Consider the following 20,781-nt stretch of genomic DNA (forward strand, 5'->3'; position numbering starts at 1 on the left):
GAAGATACTACAGACTACCAGAGAGAAATGGATTGCACTTTGCACACGCCCCCTTAGTGCCAGCAGGCAATCAGCGCAACAAGGCACACCTGAGAGAGCCGGCCAGGGGAGCTTCATGGGCGGATATAAAAGGAGAAGGAAGATGTGAAGTCAGGGGAAGTAACTTAGGTGAAACCATTCAAGACGGTGAGATATTGTGAGACTACTTAGCCAACGACCCTGGAACGGAAGACTACCCCCACTGGATTGCCCCCGGCTACTGACCCCTGCTTGGAGGAGAACGACGCCCCTGCCCCATCCCTGGACCGTACGAGAATTGCGCCTTGTGTATCAGACCCCGGAACTGCACCTCGACCCTTCTCTTGCTTAACGGACTTGTATTGGCTGTGTGGCTGCTGTGTCGTTACCAATACCCCAGTAAAGTATTTGATTGCCACGTCTTTACGTCTCCGTGTCTTTATAAGTATTGCATATTGTCCAGTAACACCCCTGACCACCCCGGGGCTGTTACATTGGTGGAGAATGTGGGCATTCTAACCGGCTTCTGGACAATATCTAATATTTATATTACGCGTCGTATCGACATCAAAATGTCCGCGCCCAACCCTGTGCAGGAGCTTCTCGCAGGTCTCATAGCCAGCAATGCGGAGACTCAGAGGAGGCACGAAGAGGCACTGCAGCTGCAAGTACAAATGCTGCAACTTCAACAGCAAACACAGCACCAACACCACCAGCAAATGGAAAAATATATGGAGGTGCAAACCAACCAACAGGAAGTGAAACGACTGGAGCGAGTGAATCCCTCGCGCTTCCTGGTCAAACAAACAGCCAGTGACGAAGTGGAAGCTTTCCTTCTGACTTTCGAAATCACTGCAAAACGTGAACAATGGCCCGAGGAACGGTGGGCAGACTTGATCGCTCCTTTTTTGACGGGCACCGCGCAACGGGCTTACCAAGACCTAGCCAATATTTCACCCGTCACCTACGCAGCACTGAAGGAGGAAGTGCTTCAGCGTAGCGGGGTGACTCTTCTGACAAAAGCGCAGCGATTTCATGAGTGGAATTATGATGCCACCCTCTCTCCAAGAGCGCAACTGTATGATATCACGCGGATCACTACCGCCTGGCTGATGTCGGAGCCCCTCTCATTTTCCCCCCTTGATCGGGTAATCATGGATAAGTTACTGAGGTCATTACCGTTTGAAGCAAAAAAATTGGCAGGACAAAAAAATCCCCGCAGTCTCGAGGAACTGACTGAGGTAGTGGAGGGCTGGCAAGCGGCGCAGGCTCTGGTGCGTGGGGGAAGACCGCCCAAGATGGAAATATCCCCCCGGCCCCGACTGTTGAAACATGGAGATTCCCCACGAGAGCCGGCCATGAGGACCCCTCCCGTGGAAACCCCCCAGCGCAGATCCCTGTTAAACCCCGACACCCGCAGGTGTTATGACTGTGGGGAGATGGGACATATTGCCTGGAACTGCCCACAGCGGGGGGACGCCCCCATGCCCACAGCTAGCGAGACTAGTCACCCCTGTGGACTACTGACCACCTGTTGGGCCCAACAGGGCGATTTGGCCCCACTCACCCCAGTACGAGCGAACGGGCATGACGCGACCGCCCTGGTCGACTCCGGCAGCGCCGTCACCCTCGTCCGCCCCGACTTCGTCGAGCTACCCTATCTGAAAAGTACAGTATCAGTCACCTGTATTCACGGGGAGACCAGAGACTACCCCACCGCGATCCTAGAGCTTCACACCACCCAGGGGAAGAGCACCGGACCGGCAGGGGTGGTACCCGACCTACCGGTGGACCTCCTGATCGGAAGGGACTCCACTGTCTTCCCGGGGCTATGGAGAGGCCTGGCCAACGGGAAGAAAGCCCCACCACGAAAACCACACCGCACGCCAGGAAAGTTGTGTGGGTTCCAGGGGGCCGACCCCCTGAGCTCCACGTCCCCCCTCTCAGAAGGCGCCGCCAGCGCCGCCGTCCGGGCCGCGGAAGCCGCCATTCGTCCAGCCAGGGAGGAGGACCCTCTTCCAGCCCCCGAAGAAAGGGATCCAAGCCAGGCCAGTGAGGACGCCTGGGCTGATTTGTTCCCACTAAACCCCGAGGACCAACCCCTGCCTGCCCCTCTAGCGGGACGCTTCGGGACCGCCCAGCTGGAGGACGCCAACCTCCAAAATGCCCTGCGACAGGTGTCCGTGGTGGACGGCAAACCCATGGATGGGGTAAGACAACTAATTTACCCTCACTTTGCCATTAAAGCTAATTTGTTGTATCAAGTGGTAATGAAGGACGGGGCACCCCTTGAGTTGTTATTGGTGCCCCGCCCTTTTGTGTCGGTGGTGCTCCAGATGGCCCACACCCACCTGTTGGGGGCCCACCTGGGGGTGGAGAAAACCCTGGACAGAATCAAGGCCCGGTTTTACTGGCCCGGGGTGAAAAAAACGGTGGAGGACTACTGCCGGAGCTGTCCTGACTGCCAGCGGGTCGCCCCCCAGCCGCACCATCGCAATCCGCTGATCCCCTTACCCATTATTTCAATTCCCTTCAGTAGGATTGCGATGGATTTGGTGGGACCCCTCCCAAGGTCCAGTAAGGGATTCCAGTACATCTTGGTGGTGCTGGATTACGCCACTCGCTACCCAGAGGCCATTCCCCTTCGGACCATGGCCACCAAAGGTATTGCCAGGGAATTAATGATGTTATTTTCTCGTGTAGGCATCCCGGACGAGATCTTGACTGATCAGGGGACCCCCTTCATGTCAAGAATCATGAGGGACCTGTGCGGGCTAATGAAGGTAAACCAGTTAAGAACGTCGGTATACCACCCGCAGACAGACGGCCTAGTAGAGAGGTTTAATCAGACCCTGAAACGGATGCTCCGGAAAGCCATGGAGGCAGACGGACGTAATTGGGATCAGCTGCTCCCTTTCCTCATGTTCTCCATTCGTGAGGTTCCCCAGGCCTCCACGGGATTTTCCCCCTTCGAGCTGTTGTACGGAAGACGGCCCAGGGGACTCCTCGACCTGGCCAAAGAGGCCTGGGAACACCAGCCATCACCCCACCGTACGCTGGTGGAACACGTGGAAGAGGTAAGAGAGAGAATGGCAACCATTTGGCCGATGGTTCGAGAACACATGGCCGAGGCCCAGACTGCCCAAGCCCGGGTCTACAATAGGGGAACCCAGCCCAGAGAATTTAGCCCGGGGGACCGAGTCCTGGTATTAGTCCCCACATCTGAGTGCAAATTCCTGGCTCGGTGGAATGGACCCTATGAAATAATGGAAAAAATAGGAGAAGTGAACTACAGGGTAAGACAACCAGGGCGACGACATCCAACAAAGGTGTATCACATTAACCTGCTAAAAAAATGGGTGGCCCGTGAGGCCCTATTTTCCCTCTCTCTCTCTTCCCCTCCCACCACAGGAAAGACGGAGGCAGTCGAGGTCCCCATGGGAGAGCAGCTGACCCCCAGCCAAAAGCAAGACCTCCGCGAGCTAGTGGACCGATTCCGGGACGTCTTCTCCCCAGAGCCGGGGTACACCGACCTCATCCACCATCACATACATACCGAACCTGGGAAGAAGGTACGTCTCAGGCCGTATCGGGTGCCAGAAGCCAGGAGGACCGCCATTGAGACAGAGGTACGCAAAATGTTGCAGGCGGACATAATCGAGCCCTCCAGAAGCGAGTGGTGTAGCCCCATCGTCCTCGTCCCCAAACCTGACGGCTCAGTCAGGTTCTGCAATGACTTCCGCCAGCTCAACCAGATCTCCAAATTCGACGCCTACCCGATGCCACGAGTGGACGAGATGATCGAACGGGTAGGGAGTGCCAGATTCATTACCACCCTGGACCTCACGAAGGGCTACTGGCAAGTGGCCTTGGCCCCCGAGGCCAGAGAGAAGACAGCCTTCGCCACCCCCGAGGGGCTGTACCAGTACAAACGGCTCCCCTTCGGTCTCCACGGGGCCCCACCTACCTACCAGAGGCTGATGGACCAAGTCCTTCGGCCCCACCGAGAGTATGCCGCGGCGTACCTAGACGACATCGTCGTACATGGGGAGGAGTGGGGGACCCACCTGCGTCGGGTCGACGCCGTGCTCCGAGCCCTGAGGGGAGCGGGGCTAACAGCTAACCCCAAAAAGTGTCGCCTCGGCCTCCGAGATGCGGATTACCTGGGGTACACCATTGGGCGAGGTTGCGTCAAGCCCCAGGTAGGGAAGGTCGAGGCGATCCGGGAATGGCCCCGCCCCCGCACCAAGAAACAAGTAAGGGCATTTATTGGACTGGCGAGCTATTACAGGCGATTTGTCCCCCACTTTTCCTCCCTTGCAGCTCCCCTGACGGACCTAACAGGAAACCGGCTGCCAGAGCGGATCCAGTGGACAGCAGAGACAGAGGAGGCCTTCGAGAACCTCAAGAGGGTGCTGTGTTCAGAACCAGTGTTGGTGACCCCGGACTTTGAGAAACCGTTGGTGGTCCAGACCGACGCATCAGAGACCGGGGTAGGCGCCGTCCTGGCCCAAGTACAAAATGGGGAGGAACACCCGATAACATACATCAGCAGAAAACTCTTGCCCAGGGAACAGAAATATTCCACAGTGGAAAAAGAATGCCTAGCCATCAAGTGGGCCCTGGGCGAGCTCAAATATTACTTATTGGGACGAAAGTTCACTCTGGTCACCGACCATGCCCCATTGGTATGGATGTCGAGAAATAAAGAAAATAACGCCCGGGTCACCCGCTGGTTTCTGTCTCTGCAGCCCTATGCCTTCTCTGTCGTCCACAGATCCGGTGCCGCTCACGGAAACGCCGATGCCTTGTCCCGCAGGGACGCCTGGTGTTCCTGGAGCAGTCCTCCCCCCAGGTCAGATTTAAGGGGGGGGGTGTGTGGCAGCCGGGGTGGGCGAGCCCAGGGAGTAGTGATGGCAGGAAGATACTACAGACTACCAGAGAGAAATGGATTGCACTTTGCACACGCCCCCTTAGTGCCAGCAGGCAATCAGCGCAACAAGGCACACCTGAGAGAGCCGGCCAGGGGAGCTTCATGGGCGGATATAAAAGGAGAAGGAAGATGTGAAGTCAGGGGAAGTAACTTAGGTGAAACCATTCAAGACGGTGAGATATTGTGAGACTACTTAGCCAACGACCCTGGAACGGAAGACTACCCCCACTGGATTGCCCCCGGCTACTGACCCCTGCTTGGAGGAGAACGACGCCCCTGCCCCATCCCTGGACCGTACGAGAATTGCGCCTTGTGTATCAGACCCCGGAACTGCACCTCGACCCTTCTCTTGCTTAACGGACTTGTATTGGCTGTGTGGCTGCTGTGTCGTTACCAATACCCCAGTAAAGTATTTGATTGCCACGTCTTTACGTCTCCGTGTCTTTATAAGTATTGCATATTGTCCAGTAACACCCCTGACCACCCCGGGGCTGTTACAGTATGAATAGACGATTGATTATTATACCATCCTCGTAACCATTTTATCCGTAACTGGTAAACTATAGTCACACAAGAGTATTTGTGTTGGACTGCATGAAAACATACAACGTGACTATGGTTAAAACACTCATAGTCAAGGAGACTTTTAAGCCCATGGTGCTTATCAAGCTCAATACTTGTACTTGTGCGGTGGCTCACACATCAATTAAGGCTGGGAACAAAAATACCTAAAGTCGTCGCTAAAGACCTGCTGGAGAGCAATGCATGACAATAAAAGGCGGAGATCCACAGCAAGGCTCCTGAATATAATACACCTGGCAGCTTGCCCTTCTATTTTAATATCCAAGTCACCATTTATTTGTCAACAGCCTGGCCAAGGACAAGTGTAGGTAGTTTAAGACCACTTACAGCGGGCAGCTCCTCAATAGAAAACAGCCCTGTCTGTGGATTCTGTCCAGTTATGTCTCAAGGTAACTTCATAAAAGCACACTCAATAGAAGACATGGGCAGTGTGTTAATTACCAGGTCAGACTGTAATTCTAAATTGTATGATATAAAACTGAACATCACAGAAAACATCAGTTCTTGATAAATAAGTACTGGGGAATGTGGATGAATAGAAAGAAAAATAAAGGTATCTTCTGCTATCGCTAAGCAGGAACACAAACAAACAATGAATTGAATGGTGGCCGTTCACACCACCTATGTTGCAGGGTGTACATTTTGGCTTGCAGGCTTATGAATGAGGCAATACCAGAGACACAATACGGCGACATTCCAAGATCTCTGTGCTAAGGGTGAATAAATAAATATATTCCGAGGCTTTCTAGCGCATATTTGGCCAATCAGTTCAAGTCAAGCTCCAACACTCTCCATCTGCACCATAAGTTGTCAAATGAGACAAGGCCAGGAGATCAGCACCTGCTCCTACCATGAGGTTGACGGCCGTTAACCTGTCACTCAGTCTCCAATTTACCATTGGCTTCACGTTTCCAGTCACCCCGACCAACGACACACACACACAGCCTGCCTCCAAGAAGGGAAAACTAATTTAGAGCGGTGACGTCACCGACTCGGGTTCTGTGCAACATTTGTCATGATCGTCACGTCCTTGAATAGAAGGACATATTCCGATCACGTTAATTATGTCGGGCTGCACAAGTCACGCTCAGCACTGGCATGGGGGCGTTTTGAGCATGTCAGCGAGATAAGAGAATAGCAGCGTGCATGTTCACATGCCTTATCGGACTATGCCAGGAGAGCTTTTTTCTTTTATTTTTTTTTTTACAATGGTACAACCTCAAAGCAGTTCCAGTATACACATGTGATGCAGGCGGTCAAGAAAAGAGGGGGGGAAGTGGGAGTACATAAAAAAAATTGGATGGATAGAATATAATGCACGTTTTTACGATATATATACATATATATATATATCGATATATATGTATATATATATATCGATATATATATACATATATATATATATATCGATATATATGTATATATATAGATCGATATATATATATATATATATATAGATAGATAGATATATAATGCACGTTTTTACGATATCTATCTATCTATCTATCTATATATATATATATAGATATATATATAGATATAGATATATATAGATATATATATACATACACACACACACACACAATACCTAATATTTGCGACACAGTAGTGTTTACAATACCTGGAGTCCATGATGAGACTTCCAAAGTACACATACACTCAAGATTTACAGAGGACAGACAACAGAACAATTGCTGGCTCAAATATTATAATGCAGGTTTATGACCCTTAGGCCAGGATTAATCCAGATACATCCACCCCTGGCACTTTCCCTCATAATACCGTACTTCCTCTACTGTAGGCAATGAAATAAAGGTAAAATATAATTCCCTAAACTCTTTACCATAACCTCGCAGCGGAGGAGCCATACATCTGCACCTACTTATGTAGGAAAAAAAAGCATAAGCCGGTGCTCTGGCTCTACAGATAAGTCAAGGGCAGAGAGTTAAACTCAAGCCTTATTTAGAGCTCTCCAGTTCACTATCGGTAATCTACAGGTGAGTTAGCATGGGTGAGGTAGACTGGAGTTCGGCAGACAGAGATAAGCAGATTCATTGACATGGAGACACTTTGGCATCATTTCAGTCCCAGGCCTATTCCACCTTATTGATCTCTGCTCCAGTTGCTTTCTGAAATCCCACAACACAAATAAGGCAGCTGCTTTGACTCAGAAATTCTCTACACCCAGCCTCTCCCCACTGCCAGACACTCGCTTCAAGCAACAGCATCAACCCAAACATCATTTGAAAGTATTTTAGGTTCGTAATTAAACTCCCTCTTGTGCTGCATCCCTATTAACTCCACTGTTGATCACCCAGTGGCTTAATATATGGAGTGGGCGGTTTCAGCAAGCATGTAAATGTGAATTTTGTCTACCGTCCACAGATGAAACATCAGAAATTATCAAAAAGTCTGAATTTCTTAGACTCTGCATCCTGGCCCCATTTAAGTACTTACAGAAAACACACACACACACACACACACACACACACACACACACACACACACACACACACACACACACACACACACACACACACACACACACACACACACACACACACACACAGCAACCCTTGATTGATAAAAGATGTGATCTTAACATAAATACTGCATTCACCTCCTGCTCTGAAAAACTGATCGGCTTTCACTTTTGAATATACTTTTGATTTAACCAAAACACCAAACTAAGTCTTGCATGAAATTAAAACAATGGGGCTTGCACAGTTGAACAAATGGTAAATGGAGGGGAAAAAAAGGTAATAGTTGCCTCAGAGGCGCTTTTGTCATCGCAAGAAAATGACGAGAGAAATGAAGAGAAAAACAGAGGAACTATCCGATGTGACATTCTGTGTCACGCAAACATAAAGAGATGTGCACATTTACAGGGAAAACAAATGGATGCTGTTGGATCCCAGAGTGGACCAACAAGGAAAGTCATGAGGAATAAAGAAAATGAGTAATGCCATTCTTCCCTCAGTAAAAATATGTGCATTCTATCTGAATACAATTTTCGAGAAAAAGAGGTCAAAAAGTCTAAAATGAACAAGACAAGCCAGGCACAGCTTGCAGAAAACTCATAAACAGAAACCTTTGACCCATGACTACCTGTCCACAATGTACTTCCCACCTTTTGATAGTAAAAGGTGTACTTTTCAGCCAGTGCCCTCTGGCATACAATAATACTTGGACTAAGAATTGCAATTACAATCTTGAAAACGATCACAGATGCACTGTGATCCATTACATGGCCTATTTGGTGAGGTACCTGTCAACAGATGTGACTATATTGCTCATATACTCCTTCTGCCTATTGCAGATCAGAAGCAGCTATAGGGAGGTGGCTGGCCTGTTGGGGGTCAGATCCCCTTTAGAACAGCCCCCAACCCTAGAGGAGGGGTCTGTTCAACTGGGTCTGACCAACGGCTTTTTTTAATTCGGAGATGGTCACTACAGGCCTGGAGACGGCCTAGAGCAGGTGAGTGCAAAGGAAGCAAGGAAGAGGAGAAGGGGAAATTGGAAAAAAAGAATAGGATTAAACAAGAAAACTAATACAAAATAAAAATAATAAATACATAACATGCTGCCCAGTCACAGCTGTCCTGACCCACCCCAGATGCAGTTAGATTATGCTATGCTGTCGATAGTCTCACAGGTCACCTGTCTCCATTTACTAATGAGAAGGATACAGATGTTGATTTGCAGGTACAGCAAAGCAAACGGGAGAGTATGGGAGATATCAATAAAAGCACAGCAGGCCACACACTGTGCCGAGAGGAGGTCTAATCAGGCACAATTAAAATCACCTGTGTGGCTTTCCCACGCGCGTGTGCACACTGAGCGACTCTGGAACTTGACTTTGCCCGATGTGCTTGTATCACTTTCAACAAAAGTCATTTGTTCCAATAGAGCAGTTTCTAAACCCTGAGTCCAATTTGACCAGTTGTGTTTTGCGACCGGATGAGGAATAATTTCAGCTGTAGCCACTGTGAAGGTTTTTGCATGGTCAAAAACTCGATTTTGATTGCTTTTACCAAACATGGTCAAATTATTTCTACAAAAGGTGACACACATAGGTCACATTTCGTGTTGTATGTGGAGCCTTACATTTTTTTTGAAAGCACATACGTATGTCAATATTCTATCAACAAATATTTTTCCATTGTTGACAGAAGTGGCACATACTGTAATCTGATAGGTCATGGATTTTGGTCTGTGTGTTGAAGTCTATTGCCCCTTTGAATAGTGTTTCACTCTTGTTAAAATGACAGCGCCCCCTCGGTGGTTAGGGATAAGGATCAGTTCAGGTGCAGGTAGGGAGGAACACATATCAACGGGGAAACAGTATTCAACACAACACCGGTGATGCAATTTGAAACTAGCTTTTTTTATTTTTAGTTATTTTTTGCCTCAAACTGTAAATTGGAGTTTGCTGTTCCTGCTGTTTTAACTCCACATAGCCAGGACTTGGCCTCAAGGTAGGAATAAGCTTTTTTTGTGACTTTTGTTGTCTTTGCTGTCTTCTAGCTGTGTTTTTGTGCTTGGCTGCTGATGTATGTTTTGCTCTGCTGCACAAACTTTGCATTTGCTGGGCTAACGTGCTAATTGCTGATGCAAAATGCTGATGGCTGCGTTAGCAAGAGCTGTGGTTGACTGTCCTACAGTTGCTGAGCTTAGTTTTGGTTATTGTTTGACAGTGTATTATAATGCTTCCATGCTGTTAAATTATAGCATCACAATTTATAATGTTTGTTTTTGGTTTGCTAGGATGTTGTTTAGCTGCTTGTTTCCCCTTTTGGTTGTTGCTGTTTGTGAGTTTTTTAGCTGCAGTGATTCAGTTTGATTCAACAGTTGCACAACAGTGATTCATTGCATTGATCAAGAGCTTGATGTTTTTGTGTGTGATTTTGCCTATATGTTTTGGGGAAATATTACTGTTATATTAATTTCGGCCATGTTGTCCAACTTTGAGTATTTTCCACTGAATGTGCTTTATGGCATATTTTCGTCTTGGTTGTTACTGTTGTTGCCTCGTAGCTAAATGCAAATATGAGTATTTAGTAACGGCTAATAGTGTAAACTGGCTTTATGGATCATGTAAACAAGCAAAGTATCATGCACACACCCCAGTCACAGTATTTCCTGTAATATGGGCTTCATTCATGCTAAGCTCAATATTGGAAATGATTGTCTGTCTGTGGGCCATAAATGTCCCCTAAAAGCCAGAAGAGGACTTTTCCTGTTTTGGAATACATCATCTTTCCCCTTAGTGACACCAGGGATCACTTCGCTGCTTCAACAAGGTAAGAATTAGCTTTTTGTGCCAACATGCATATGTTGAGAAAATGCTCTGGTATGACTCTCTTCAGTCTGTTTGTGTGCTTGACTCTATGAGGCTGTTGGCACTGCTGGTTTTTCATTGCTTTGCTCTGTTGGTTGCTATTTTCTGTTGTTATCTGCCATCTTTTAGAATGTTTGCAATTATTTTAATTGTGGATTGCTCTCATTTAGTGGCTGATTGTATTTGCTTGTGTATTCTTTATGGAATATGGCTGCTTGTGTTTGAGTATTTTTTGTTTTATAGGGGGAACTGGGTTTGTGGCATATTTCACTCAAGGTTGTTGTTTGCTTTGATTCACTGCAAACACGCCTCTTGAGGATTGGCTCCTATGCTGTTATTGTGCTGCTTCTGTAATTTACTAATTCTGCTTCAGCACAATTGCAAAAAGGTTTTGCTGCCACTTCATGAACAATAGGATTTCATAAACCTAATTTGCTCTGAAACTCAACACAGTTGAACAGTAAACCTGGTTCTATGCATTTAGATTGGAGAGCTGACAGCTGGCAGTAATGACATGGACCTGACTTGACTTGGGACTCATGAAGATTGACTGTACCAAAATTGGCATGGTCATAGGGCCGGGCGGTATGGCATATGTCATTATACCACGGTATAGGGGTAAAGCACTGGTATGGCAACTGCTATTAGAGTACTCTTAACTGTATCGGACATATTTCACATAGTAGGCCGATAGGTATTTATTTTCAAAATATTTATTGTGCAAAACTGCAATGTTTTCGAATATTAAAAACTATATTATACCATTACTGAAAAATTCTAAAATGTCTTGATTACAACACAATTGTGGAATGTGTAGTTTGATGTGGACATTTTGCCAATGTACCACAGCACCTGTGTCCTCCTTCACCTGGTCTGACTGCAGCTTAATAGGTCATCTATATCACACATTTTCAGTAAAAAGTAAAAAGTGAGGTCTACGGCACTTTTATTTAACCATTCATTGTTTGATTCAGTTTATTTGTATAGCCCAAATCTTTACAATTACTAAACACTATTCTTTTGTTTTCTATCATACCTCAGATAAACAGGAGATGGCACAAATCGATGTTCAGAGGAACTGACGATGAGCCATAATCACATTTAGGCCAGTGTGTTATCTGTCCGTTTCGACTTGTTCCTCTTCACTTGCACTCCTCTCACTCAAGCTGTTATCAGTCAATGGCCTGACAGCAGCTCTCTGTTTCCAGGCCTTGTACGTGTCTTTGTCAGTTCACATCTCAGCATTCGGACAAGCTGCTATCGGACGAGGGTGCTTCCCAGCCATTACTTCCACCTGTGTGACAACAGGCGCGGTCTTATCTGCTCTCGTGATGTGAGCCTAGCTGAGTTGCTGATTAATAGACATGGGGTCATGTCACCTCCCTTTCCCCATCTCTCCCTTTCTCTCTCTCTCACCGTGTTTGTCACACTGGGTGAAGGAAATTGGAGCAGGCAAGTTGAACCAGACCCCAAAAAAAAAATCACGAGATGAAGGTTATTTGAAGGTAATAAACATTAAGGGTGAATAAATGTTTTTAAAACTACTCTCCGGGGAACACATGCGCACACACACACAGACTTTTGTGTCTGTTTTTAATTAAAATCCTGAGTGACAACGTGGACTATTTCTTCCATGGCTGTTTCAAATTGAGAGAGATAAGACTTATATTTAGGAGGCCTTATCAAACTCATCTCTTTACTGCTGGGTAATTTTCCCTTTCTCGTCGTACAAGAAAGTGCAGACAGAAAAATCCCCCTCTGTCCTCTAGGTTTCAAATCTCCAAAGCAATGTTCTCGATCCCCCTTGCCTCTCTGCACCTGGTACACGGTGTATGAAAGTGAGAAATGGAGACAATGGATTTCACCCGTGTCCTGACGCGCTTTCCATCGAAGCTGCTAATATCCTAGCAGCTCGATGAATGATGAACACGGCTGCTTTTGCAGTGCGTTCTGGGGCTCACGCTGCAGTAGGGCCATGTCTGATCTCTAAACATTGTCATCTCTGAGCCCAGGTACACACAGGATGCATAATGACAGACCCACATTAAAGCTACAGCACCAAAGACTCTGCTTCTGCTTGGTCTATTTTTGCATCCCAGTAAGGAGTCACTTGATCCTACCTCCTTCCTGACAGTTCATCCACTGGATATCATTTTGTGTCTGCCTGTAAGATTCGCATAAAGCATTTTCCTCGAAGAACCAACAGGAGCGATGACAAGCTCTGAAACGTTTATGCTCGACTTTGATTTGTTTGGCCTGGTTTGTGTCTGGTTTGTCTCAAGGCAAGGCTTGATCAAAAGAGATGCACAACCCGTATTGCTTTGGAATACATTATGCAATGCCGTTCATACAGCGCGGTAGATGACTGAAGTGCATTTGTAAGCAAATGAGTTGCATTGTTTGTGGTTTGGACCTTGAGAAGGGCAACCTGCGATAATAAAGCACTTGTCAGAAAGCCAGCCACTCTGTGAGTGGTGTCGTCCTGTTAATGTGAGCTGTGTGCATCGTCACCACCAACAGTCTGTCTTCATTAATGCAGGACGGTTGCACAGATACACTTGGATGATATGCAGGCAGCATGAGACCAGCAGACTTTTCAATGTACGAAAAACTGAGAACAGGAAACCAAATTTGAATGTGGGAAAGACTGTATTTTAGCTATTTCTTGCTTAAGTTGGTTTTTTGAATATGTTTGTTTGTTGCTAATACTCAGTTATTCCCTTATAGGTTAATCAATGACAATAATAATTAGCTCTTAATGTCCATTGTTGATTGTAGCTGAGCACAATATTTTTTTACATTTAGTTTTTTATTTTTGCTTTCTTCATCTCAGATCAGTAGAGTTATTTTGCGACAAATAATTTAAATGTCAATTCATTGTGATTATCATCTTATACCTTCTCACAACTGCACGCACACCATTCACACAGATCGGAGAAAAGGTTTGTGACATTTGTTATCAGTTAAAAAGCCCATTAACACGTCCGACATGACATCACAGTGCAGGTGCTATTTTTAAGTGTGCTATGAAAACGTTTTGTTTTTGGATCTGGTTCCTATTTGACTAACCATTGCTTTTTGACGCTTTTATTCTCTTCCTAGTCTTTTTTATTACCAAAAAATGACATCAGCTCGAACAAACTTCAATTCTACAACTGCGAATAAGAAACTTTTGACTGTTATCTCGTGAATGTGCTCTCTGTGAGCTGGTGTCTGCAATCGATGGAAGGAAAAAGAAACAAACCAGTGGGGTGTGTGGTTTTGTAGTTCAACAGTCTAGCAAGTCCTCCTCAACGTTGCATCACATCGCTTTAAGAAGAATCTCCTGGTTAAACTTTTTATTTTGCTTTAAGCTCATCAACTTCATATTTCTGAATCGGCATGTGTGGTAGTATTTGGAGCAAGTAGATTGTGAGAGTGCAGGTGTGCAAAGTCAGAATGCTACAGCAGTTATTTCAGTTTGTCAGATACATTTAATCATCATGTCATCTTTTGCAGCTCATCTCATTTCAGACTGTAGCCACAGGTTGTGAACATTAATTAGGCTGCCACTCAAAACTGTTTCTGCCTTCTCAGCCAACTAAAGCTGATTAGATTTGAGTTTAACTGTAGTTCTTCATAGCTTTCGTTTCTTGCAAATTTTGAAGGTAGAAGTAGATTTCACAAGGGATTTTGAGAAACATTGATTTGACGAAATACCCCTTCTCTTATGATTCGGGAGTCTCAGTCTCTATTTTAAGACGTATCAGCTTCAAAGTACATTTTGTCACAGCAATCCTTTTGAATATGAGGTCCAGGCATCTGACAATCAGGGTCGATGATCTTGTTATATTTTGTTCTTAAGAGAAGATGGTTGAATAAGATATTGAAATATGAATCAATTCATTTATTGTTCAATAAATCGTTAATTTATAAAATAATCTTTACAGTAATCAATAAATTACTCAAAACATGAATATACCAGTTGGAAAAATAATAGTTTTGAATCAATTAATTGAAAAAATGTTTAAAAAAAGTATCATTCGGCGCAGCCCTAAATCACATATTAAAAGAGTAAATACACTTAAAGGACTTTCACACAACATGGCTGGGGTCAAAGGGGGGGGGGGGGGGGGCAAGGCAGCGTATAGCCTCTCGTTAAGGTGAAGTTCATGCAACTGAGGGGAGCGTTTCCTTTCCAGGCAGGATTCCTTGTGCTGTCCTCCCTTCTTCAGGTGTGATCATGTGACCTCTTGATGAGGACTTCTGCCATCCTTTTAAATTTTTTTTTATAAACAACTGTAGTCTTCTAGTTATCCGTTTACACTCCAGATCAACTTTCACGATCACTCCCCCTGTGAATAAGACATCTGCTATGCTGCCGCTTTCTGTCCTTGAGGTTCTATCCATTTCTCCTCCCTCGCTGCCTTTTACCTGCTTTGTCACCCATTCCCCCCTCCTCACAGTGGGAAGATTTTCTAATATCCATTACTTCCACTAGGGTCAGTGCAATCCCACTGGGTCCGCCAAAGACTTGGCAGGTGCCGATAAGGGCCTTGCTCCAGACACAGTAATAACTTAACAAATCCCTCCATGACCCAGAATCCCCTTCACCAGCATGGCATCCCACTATTTTCCATAAAGCCATTACAATCTACCTGGTGTCATATTGGGAGAGGCGGTCGTGGGGTTGCAGTGCACTCCATGGCATGCACATCTGAAAGCCTTTCTGTTAATACAACAAAAAAAAAACTGTGAAGTATAAATAGAAGAAAGCAACATTACAATTCAACGTCTGCTGTCAGGATGTTGCTGGGACAGAATCGGTTCATGGACTTTGGATTACGTGTCAGTGTATGTCTGATTCGGCCAGGCGTAGTGGGCATGTATTTTAACTCGTTCTGTGTCTTTCATACTTTCATTTTCTTTCATCCGTTCCTTCACTCTAGTCGGTCTTCCACTGACACACACACACACACACTGGGGGTCATTTTGGCTGGGCCTCCTGGAGCGCTGATCCGATAATGATACCCGCTTCACTGGGTATCAGACCACAGCTCCACCCATTCCCTCTCCTCCTCTTAACACCCAGCTTCCAACCTGCCAATCATGCTTTAGCAGCATTCAAGTGGCAATAGTGTTAATGATTCATTTCCCTTGTAATCCCCGCTCAGGCTGATAAGCTCATGACGGCTGCCGTTATTTGCGGCTGTTTTCCATTGTTTACGGTGTTAAATTAAGCCTCGACGATTCATCCGTTCTGTGCCTCTGTGAGCAGGAAAAAACCCCCATATGAGCTGCTCTAATAGATTAACTAGCCATACTGGACAAAGAAGGTGAAAACATCTGTGTCAGATACCAGGGCTGTAGATACAAGCCTTTTCTCAGAGATGGAGGTCGATGAGTTTTTATAATGGCTCAAGCACAGGCCCAGAAGACTCAAACCAAACCAAATAGTATTGGCAAGTGAGTGTTTTTCTTATATTTCTATTATGACCATAGTTAGTGTGCTGTACGTGAACCGAAAATATTTGGTTTCATACCTGAAGTATATCTCTCCATTAAATATTCAGGACTAAATAAGCAATCATCAAAGGTATAGTTACAAAAATCCATAAGAATGAGAATGCACTGATGTGAAATAGACGTCATTTTTCTAACTTGGGCAACAGAAATATTGGAAAACATATAAATGGTAAATCTTTTTAATACTCGTTTAAATATGTTTTTAAATACTGCAGACAGACATCTGCTACTCTGACTTGAGATGGGAGTCAAATTGAGTGTCTAGTATTCTAATCATCACACACTGTCTGTCAGGGCAAGGTGAACAACGGCCTCCTCATAAAGACATCAGGCTAAACATCAGTGGAGCGCGCCATGGGTAATAACAAGTTTCATGGAGCCATAAATCTGCCTAATCTAATGATTTGGCTCACCTGCTGCACCACTTTGATGTGTGATGGTGCCTACTTGTCATTTCAAGGGGATGTGTCTGCATGATCTCAATGGTTTCTCTCAAATGGACAGATTTATTTTTGTCTGGCTGATTTTAATAACCCTCATGACGAAATGAGGTTTAAATATTCTAAGTTCATTTGTATGCATCCTTTAAGTGATGGTGAACCACGTCAATTTTCTGGAGGCAGACAAAAGCATGTCAGCCTATGTGACTTTGAATGATTGGTGCAGTCATTTGAATGTAAATAACTACAGTGTATGAGAATTACAAAGCAAAATGGTAACATTTAGAATTGTCTACTTATTGTCTAAATCCCTGTAAATTAGATTTTCTAATAGGCCTACATTTCTTTTCCATTTCCGACTCGTACGTTTGCCACGTAAAACATCTCAGCTACTCGCCTACAAGTGGCTGAAAAATCAGTATGTCAAGCTCTTATCATTTCATCCTGTAAATATGACGAATGCTTACTTGAGCTACCAACCAATTTCAACCATCAACATCACAACATCCACCCATCAATCAATCTGCAACTTTCAGCAACAATGGATGTGTGTGGAGCAGCACTCCTCCCTGTAGGAGTCCTTATTTATTACATTTCATTTATTCATTGACACCTTTGCTGTGAGGTTTATCAAGACATCCCCCAACGATGGTAAATATATTGTTTTACTAGAAACATGAATGCACCCTTATTCAACGCAAATAAACAACGCTTGCATTGACAACATGTCCTGTTTTCATGTGTGTTCGCGAGAGATGGCTCTGCTGTAAAAAGCACAATGTAAATACAGATGAGTAATTATTTCTTTCAAATAATTAAGCCAATAAACTTCTGTGTGGCGCATTTGGAACATCCAACACTTTCGGTGGACTTTTTAATGCTTACTGTGCAATTGTCAAGTCGCTGCCACCTTTGTTTTCCGAAGTTCTTGGTGTGTTTGGTCATCAATAATTTGCCTAATATTTGTGACACTGAAGACCGCTCTCTGCTTTTAACTTGGTAGGACACAACCTCTCAGCTGAGCAAGCGCACACACACACACACACACACTTCATCGTCAAACTTGCATTGTTTTGAAGCGGTTAATCAAAACTTTTATTCAAATGAAAAACGTAACAAAGTAAAGTAACCAGCTGGACTTAAATGAGTAGTCGGCTGTTATGGCGCTTATGGAAAGCTCTGAAGTACTATCAGTCTCCATTGACATTACCTGAATGTCACCCTTTCATAGAAATGCCTTCAACGGCAATTTAGAAGACAATTGCTGCCTTACAAAATGATTCTCTGATATATGACTATCGAGAATTTAGAGGGTAAGAACTGACCCTGGATCATGATGTGCTATCTTGTTCCACTTCCTTTCACAAGACAAAAGGCGTTTCCTCAAATTGAATGGACGCTGTCACAAGTTTCAAATAAATGACTCCAATATGTCCTCAACAATGTAGCCTAATGGCAGTTTGAACAAACAGTTCCCGCCCAACGTCGAGGACACATCCCTCATTGGGTCCCTCCTGCAAGAGCTTCCTTTTGAAGGCAGCATTGCTCGATCATAAAAGCTGGTAATTATGGGAGTTTGCCAAGTGTTCTGAAAGTCATAGCTATATTTATACATAGATATGTACATAATCTCTCGTAGCTTTAATGCTTCTCTCCCAGACACACATAAACAAGCACTCAAACTTCACAACAATTGAAGTGTTTTTATGTCTGTAATAACAATAACCACTGCAGTTTTTCATTAATTGGTTCATAGTACAAAGTTGGTGTGGAAATAATTGCTAGCTGGCATTTCAGTAAGCCCACATGTAATGAAAAAGCTTTTAAACTTAGATCAAAACATTTTATTAAAGCAGCACCATTTTGGCCACTCACTTCATGATTCCCCTTCTGTTTTGTGTCCTTACAGGTAATTTAAATGTAACCGTGTGAGAAAAGTAAAGAACAGACACGGTGCTTTATTCTTCACACTTCCCATAACTTTAAAAAGGATTGCATTGCTCATATTAACGTGATGCATTACTTCTAAAAGTTGAGTGAATATTTAAATTGATCGCACGGCAAGAAAAACTCCAGTGGGATGCACATGGTATTGTGTGTCTGCTGGATGTGCAAATGTGCAGTAAGATGTAACAACTTAATCAGTAAATAGTATTTTTTTTCGTCTAAGGATATATTATTTCATAAACCACAAGGGTCCAGTACCGCCCCATAGTGGTCCGAAATCTCCCAATGCAGCTTTAAAGGGACACTTACCATATCAAAGGCCATGTAGCTAATAGTCACAGGGAGCACTACATCAATGATTTTTGGAGACTACAGTTTGTTTTCTTTTTCAGAAAGCTTGTGTCACAAACTGGGGATGTGTAGTTTGAAAGACATGGACGTCCAGTCGGAGGGCCTAATGAGCGACAGCATGTGAAATTGCATCATGGGTATTGTAGTATCCAGTGTTTTTGGATCATTACCTGCATTAGTGAGTATAAATTAAAGATATATTGATTCATTGATTATTTTCGTGTCGTGCACATTACGTGCCCAACCCTCATGGGTTTATAAGACACCAAAGATACAGCTGCAGTGGTCAAATGTTTTATTCATTTACAAAATACAGTGAAACAAAGTATGCTGCCTTCTCTCCCAGGCCTGGCTAATGAAATCCGCTACAAAAAACATCCCTTTCCTGAAGTACAACTCAAGTTTTTCATAGTCATCCAGCCCAAAGAAATCAACATAAATACATCTGCCTCTCTTTTGTTATGTTTTTCATTAAACCCCCCTAACATAGTGTAGGTGCAATACTAAAAAGCTGCAGTGCTCTTGTAAACATTTTAAGTTATGTTAACAATGAGTGTAGCCATATGTTATGTAAAGTGAATTGGCTGAACAAATAATTTAATTCAATTAAACCAATTCCTATGTTTTTTGTCCACCACATCTCCCAAAAACAACATAATACAATACCAGAAAGCAATACCCTTCAAAATACAAAATATATTCTTTTATTTAATTAAACCAACTGACCTTCATGCTACTCTCATTTTCTTTTTCTCCAGCCCACACTACAGCGATGGCTTGACCTCCTCCAAATAATGTATTTTTAGGTCTAAGTTGAAGTTGTGTGTCTTGCCATTCTGGGAGTGTGTTGTGTGAGGTAGTCTGCCCCCGGAGAGATGTCTAAATTAGAATGCACCAACAGTGACCCACATTACCTTTGATTCAGTCTAAAGGCTAGAGGGCTTTCTACTGTTCCAGCCTCACCGCATTATAAATGTCACATCACTGTGGTTGGCATGTAGTTCTCCTCCGTTTCCAGCCATGTTTGATGCAAAATTCATCAGAGTATTCTTGGTGGAATGGCTCAACATTTTGGGAAGTGCAGCTAATTACTTTATGGTGGGGAGTTAGTTGAGAAAATTGATATTGTATACTATGATAGCCGTGTGTTAAATATGAAGCTACAGTCAAAAAAACTGAAATCGATGACTGACTGTCAACACGCCAATAACAACACAGCATCAGGCTAGGGACACACGTGTTTTGCCACTGTTAGCTAGCCAACGTTCCCTCGAATGCAATCAAACTAAATGGATCGGTTTTTGAAATGAAAACCAGATGTGGGAGACAATCCTGCGCCACTAAAAACTCCACATCTATAGGACCCTGAATACATTCAACTTCACCACTTCATAGGCAGTGATTGCTGTGGGAAAGCAGAATATTTATTTTGGTCTTTACACCTGACAGTGGCATAACACGTAATATACGGCACAGTTTTTTTTCTTCTAATTTCTTCAGGCAGGTGGAGTTTCAAAAGATTGAGAACCCCTGCCATAGACGGTATCGATGGCCTCATAAAACTCTAGAAAGTGAATATTCATGTCTTTTCATTAAAGTGTTTGTCAATGAAAAATCCACCAAAGGAGTGTTGTTTGTTTGGTGAAGCCACTTTCCTTCAAGCT

The 20,781-nt window shown here is 44.4% G+C and overlaps 1 protein-coding gene across 1 annotated transcript; it reads left to right on the plus strand.

Moving 5' to 3' along the window:
- The first annotated feature begins 462 nt into the window (after nucleotides 1–462).
- Nucleotides 463–2,926, plus strand: LOC306782552 (uncharacterized protein). Its single transcript, XM_079275967.1, has 2 exons — nucleotides 463–2,228; nucleotides 2,722–2,926. The coding sequence occupies exons 1-2, from the start codon at nucleotides 591–593 to the stop codon at nucleotides 2,740–2,742; spliced, it is 1,659 nt and encodes a 552-aa protein (XP_079132093.1). The 5' UTR covers nucleotides 463–590; the 3' UTR covers nucleotides 2,743–2,926.
- The last annotated feature ends 17,855 nt before the right edge of the window (nucleotides 2,927–20,781 follow it).

This window comes from Melanostigma gelatinosum (genome assembly GCF_949748355.1).
Source record: "Melanostigma gelatinosum genome assembly, chromosome: 9".
In the NCBI taxonomy this organism is placed as follows: domain Eukaryota; kingdom Metazoa; phylum Chordata; class Actinopteri; order Perciformes; family Zoarcidae; genus Melanostigma; species Melanostigma gelatinosum.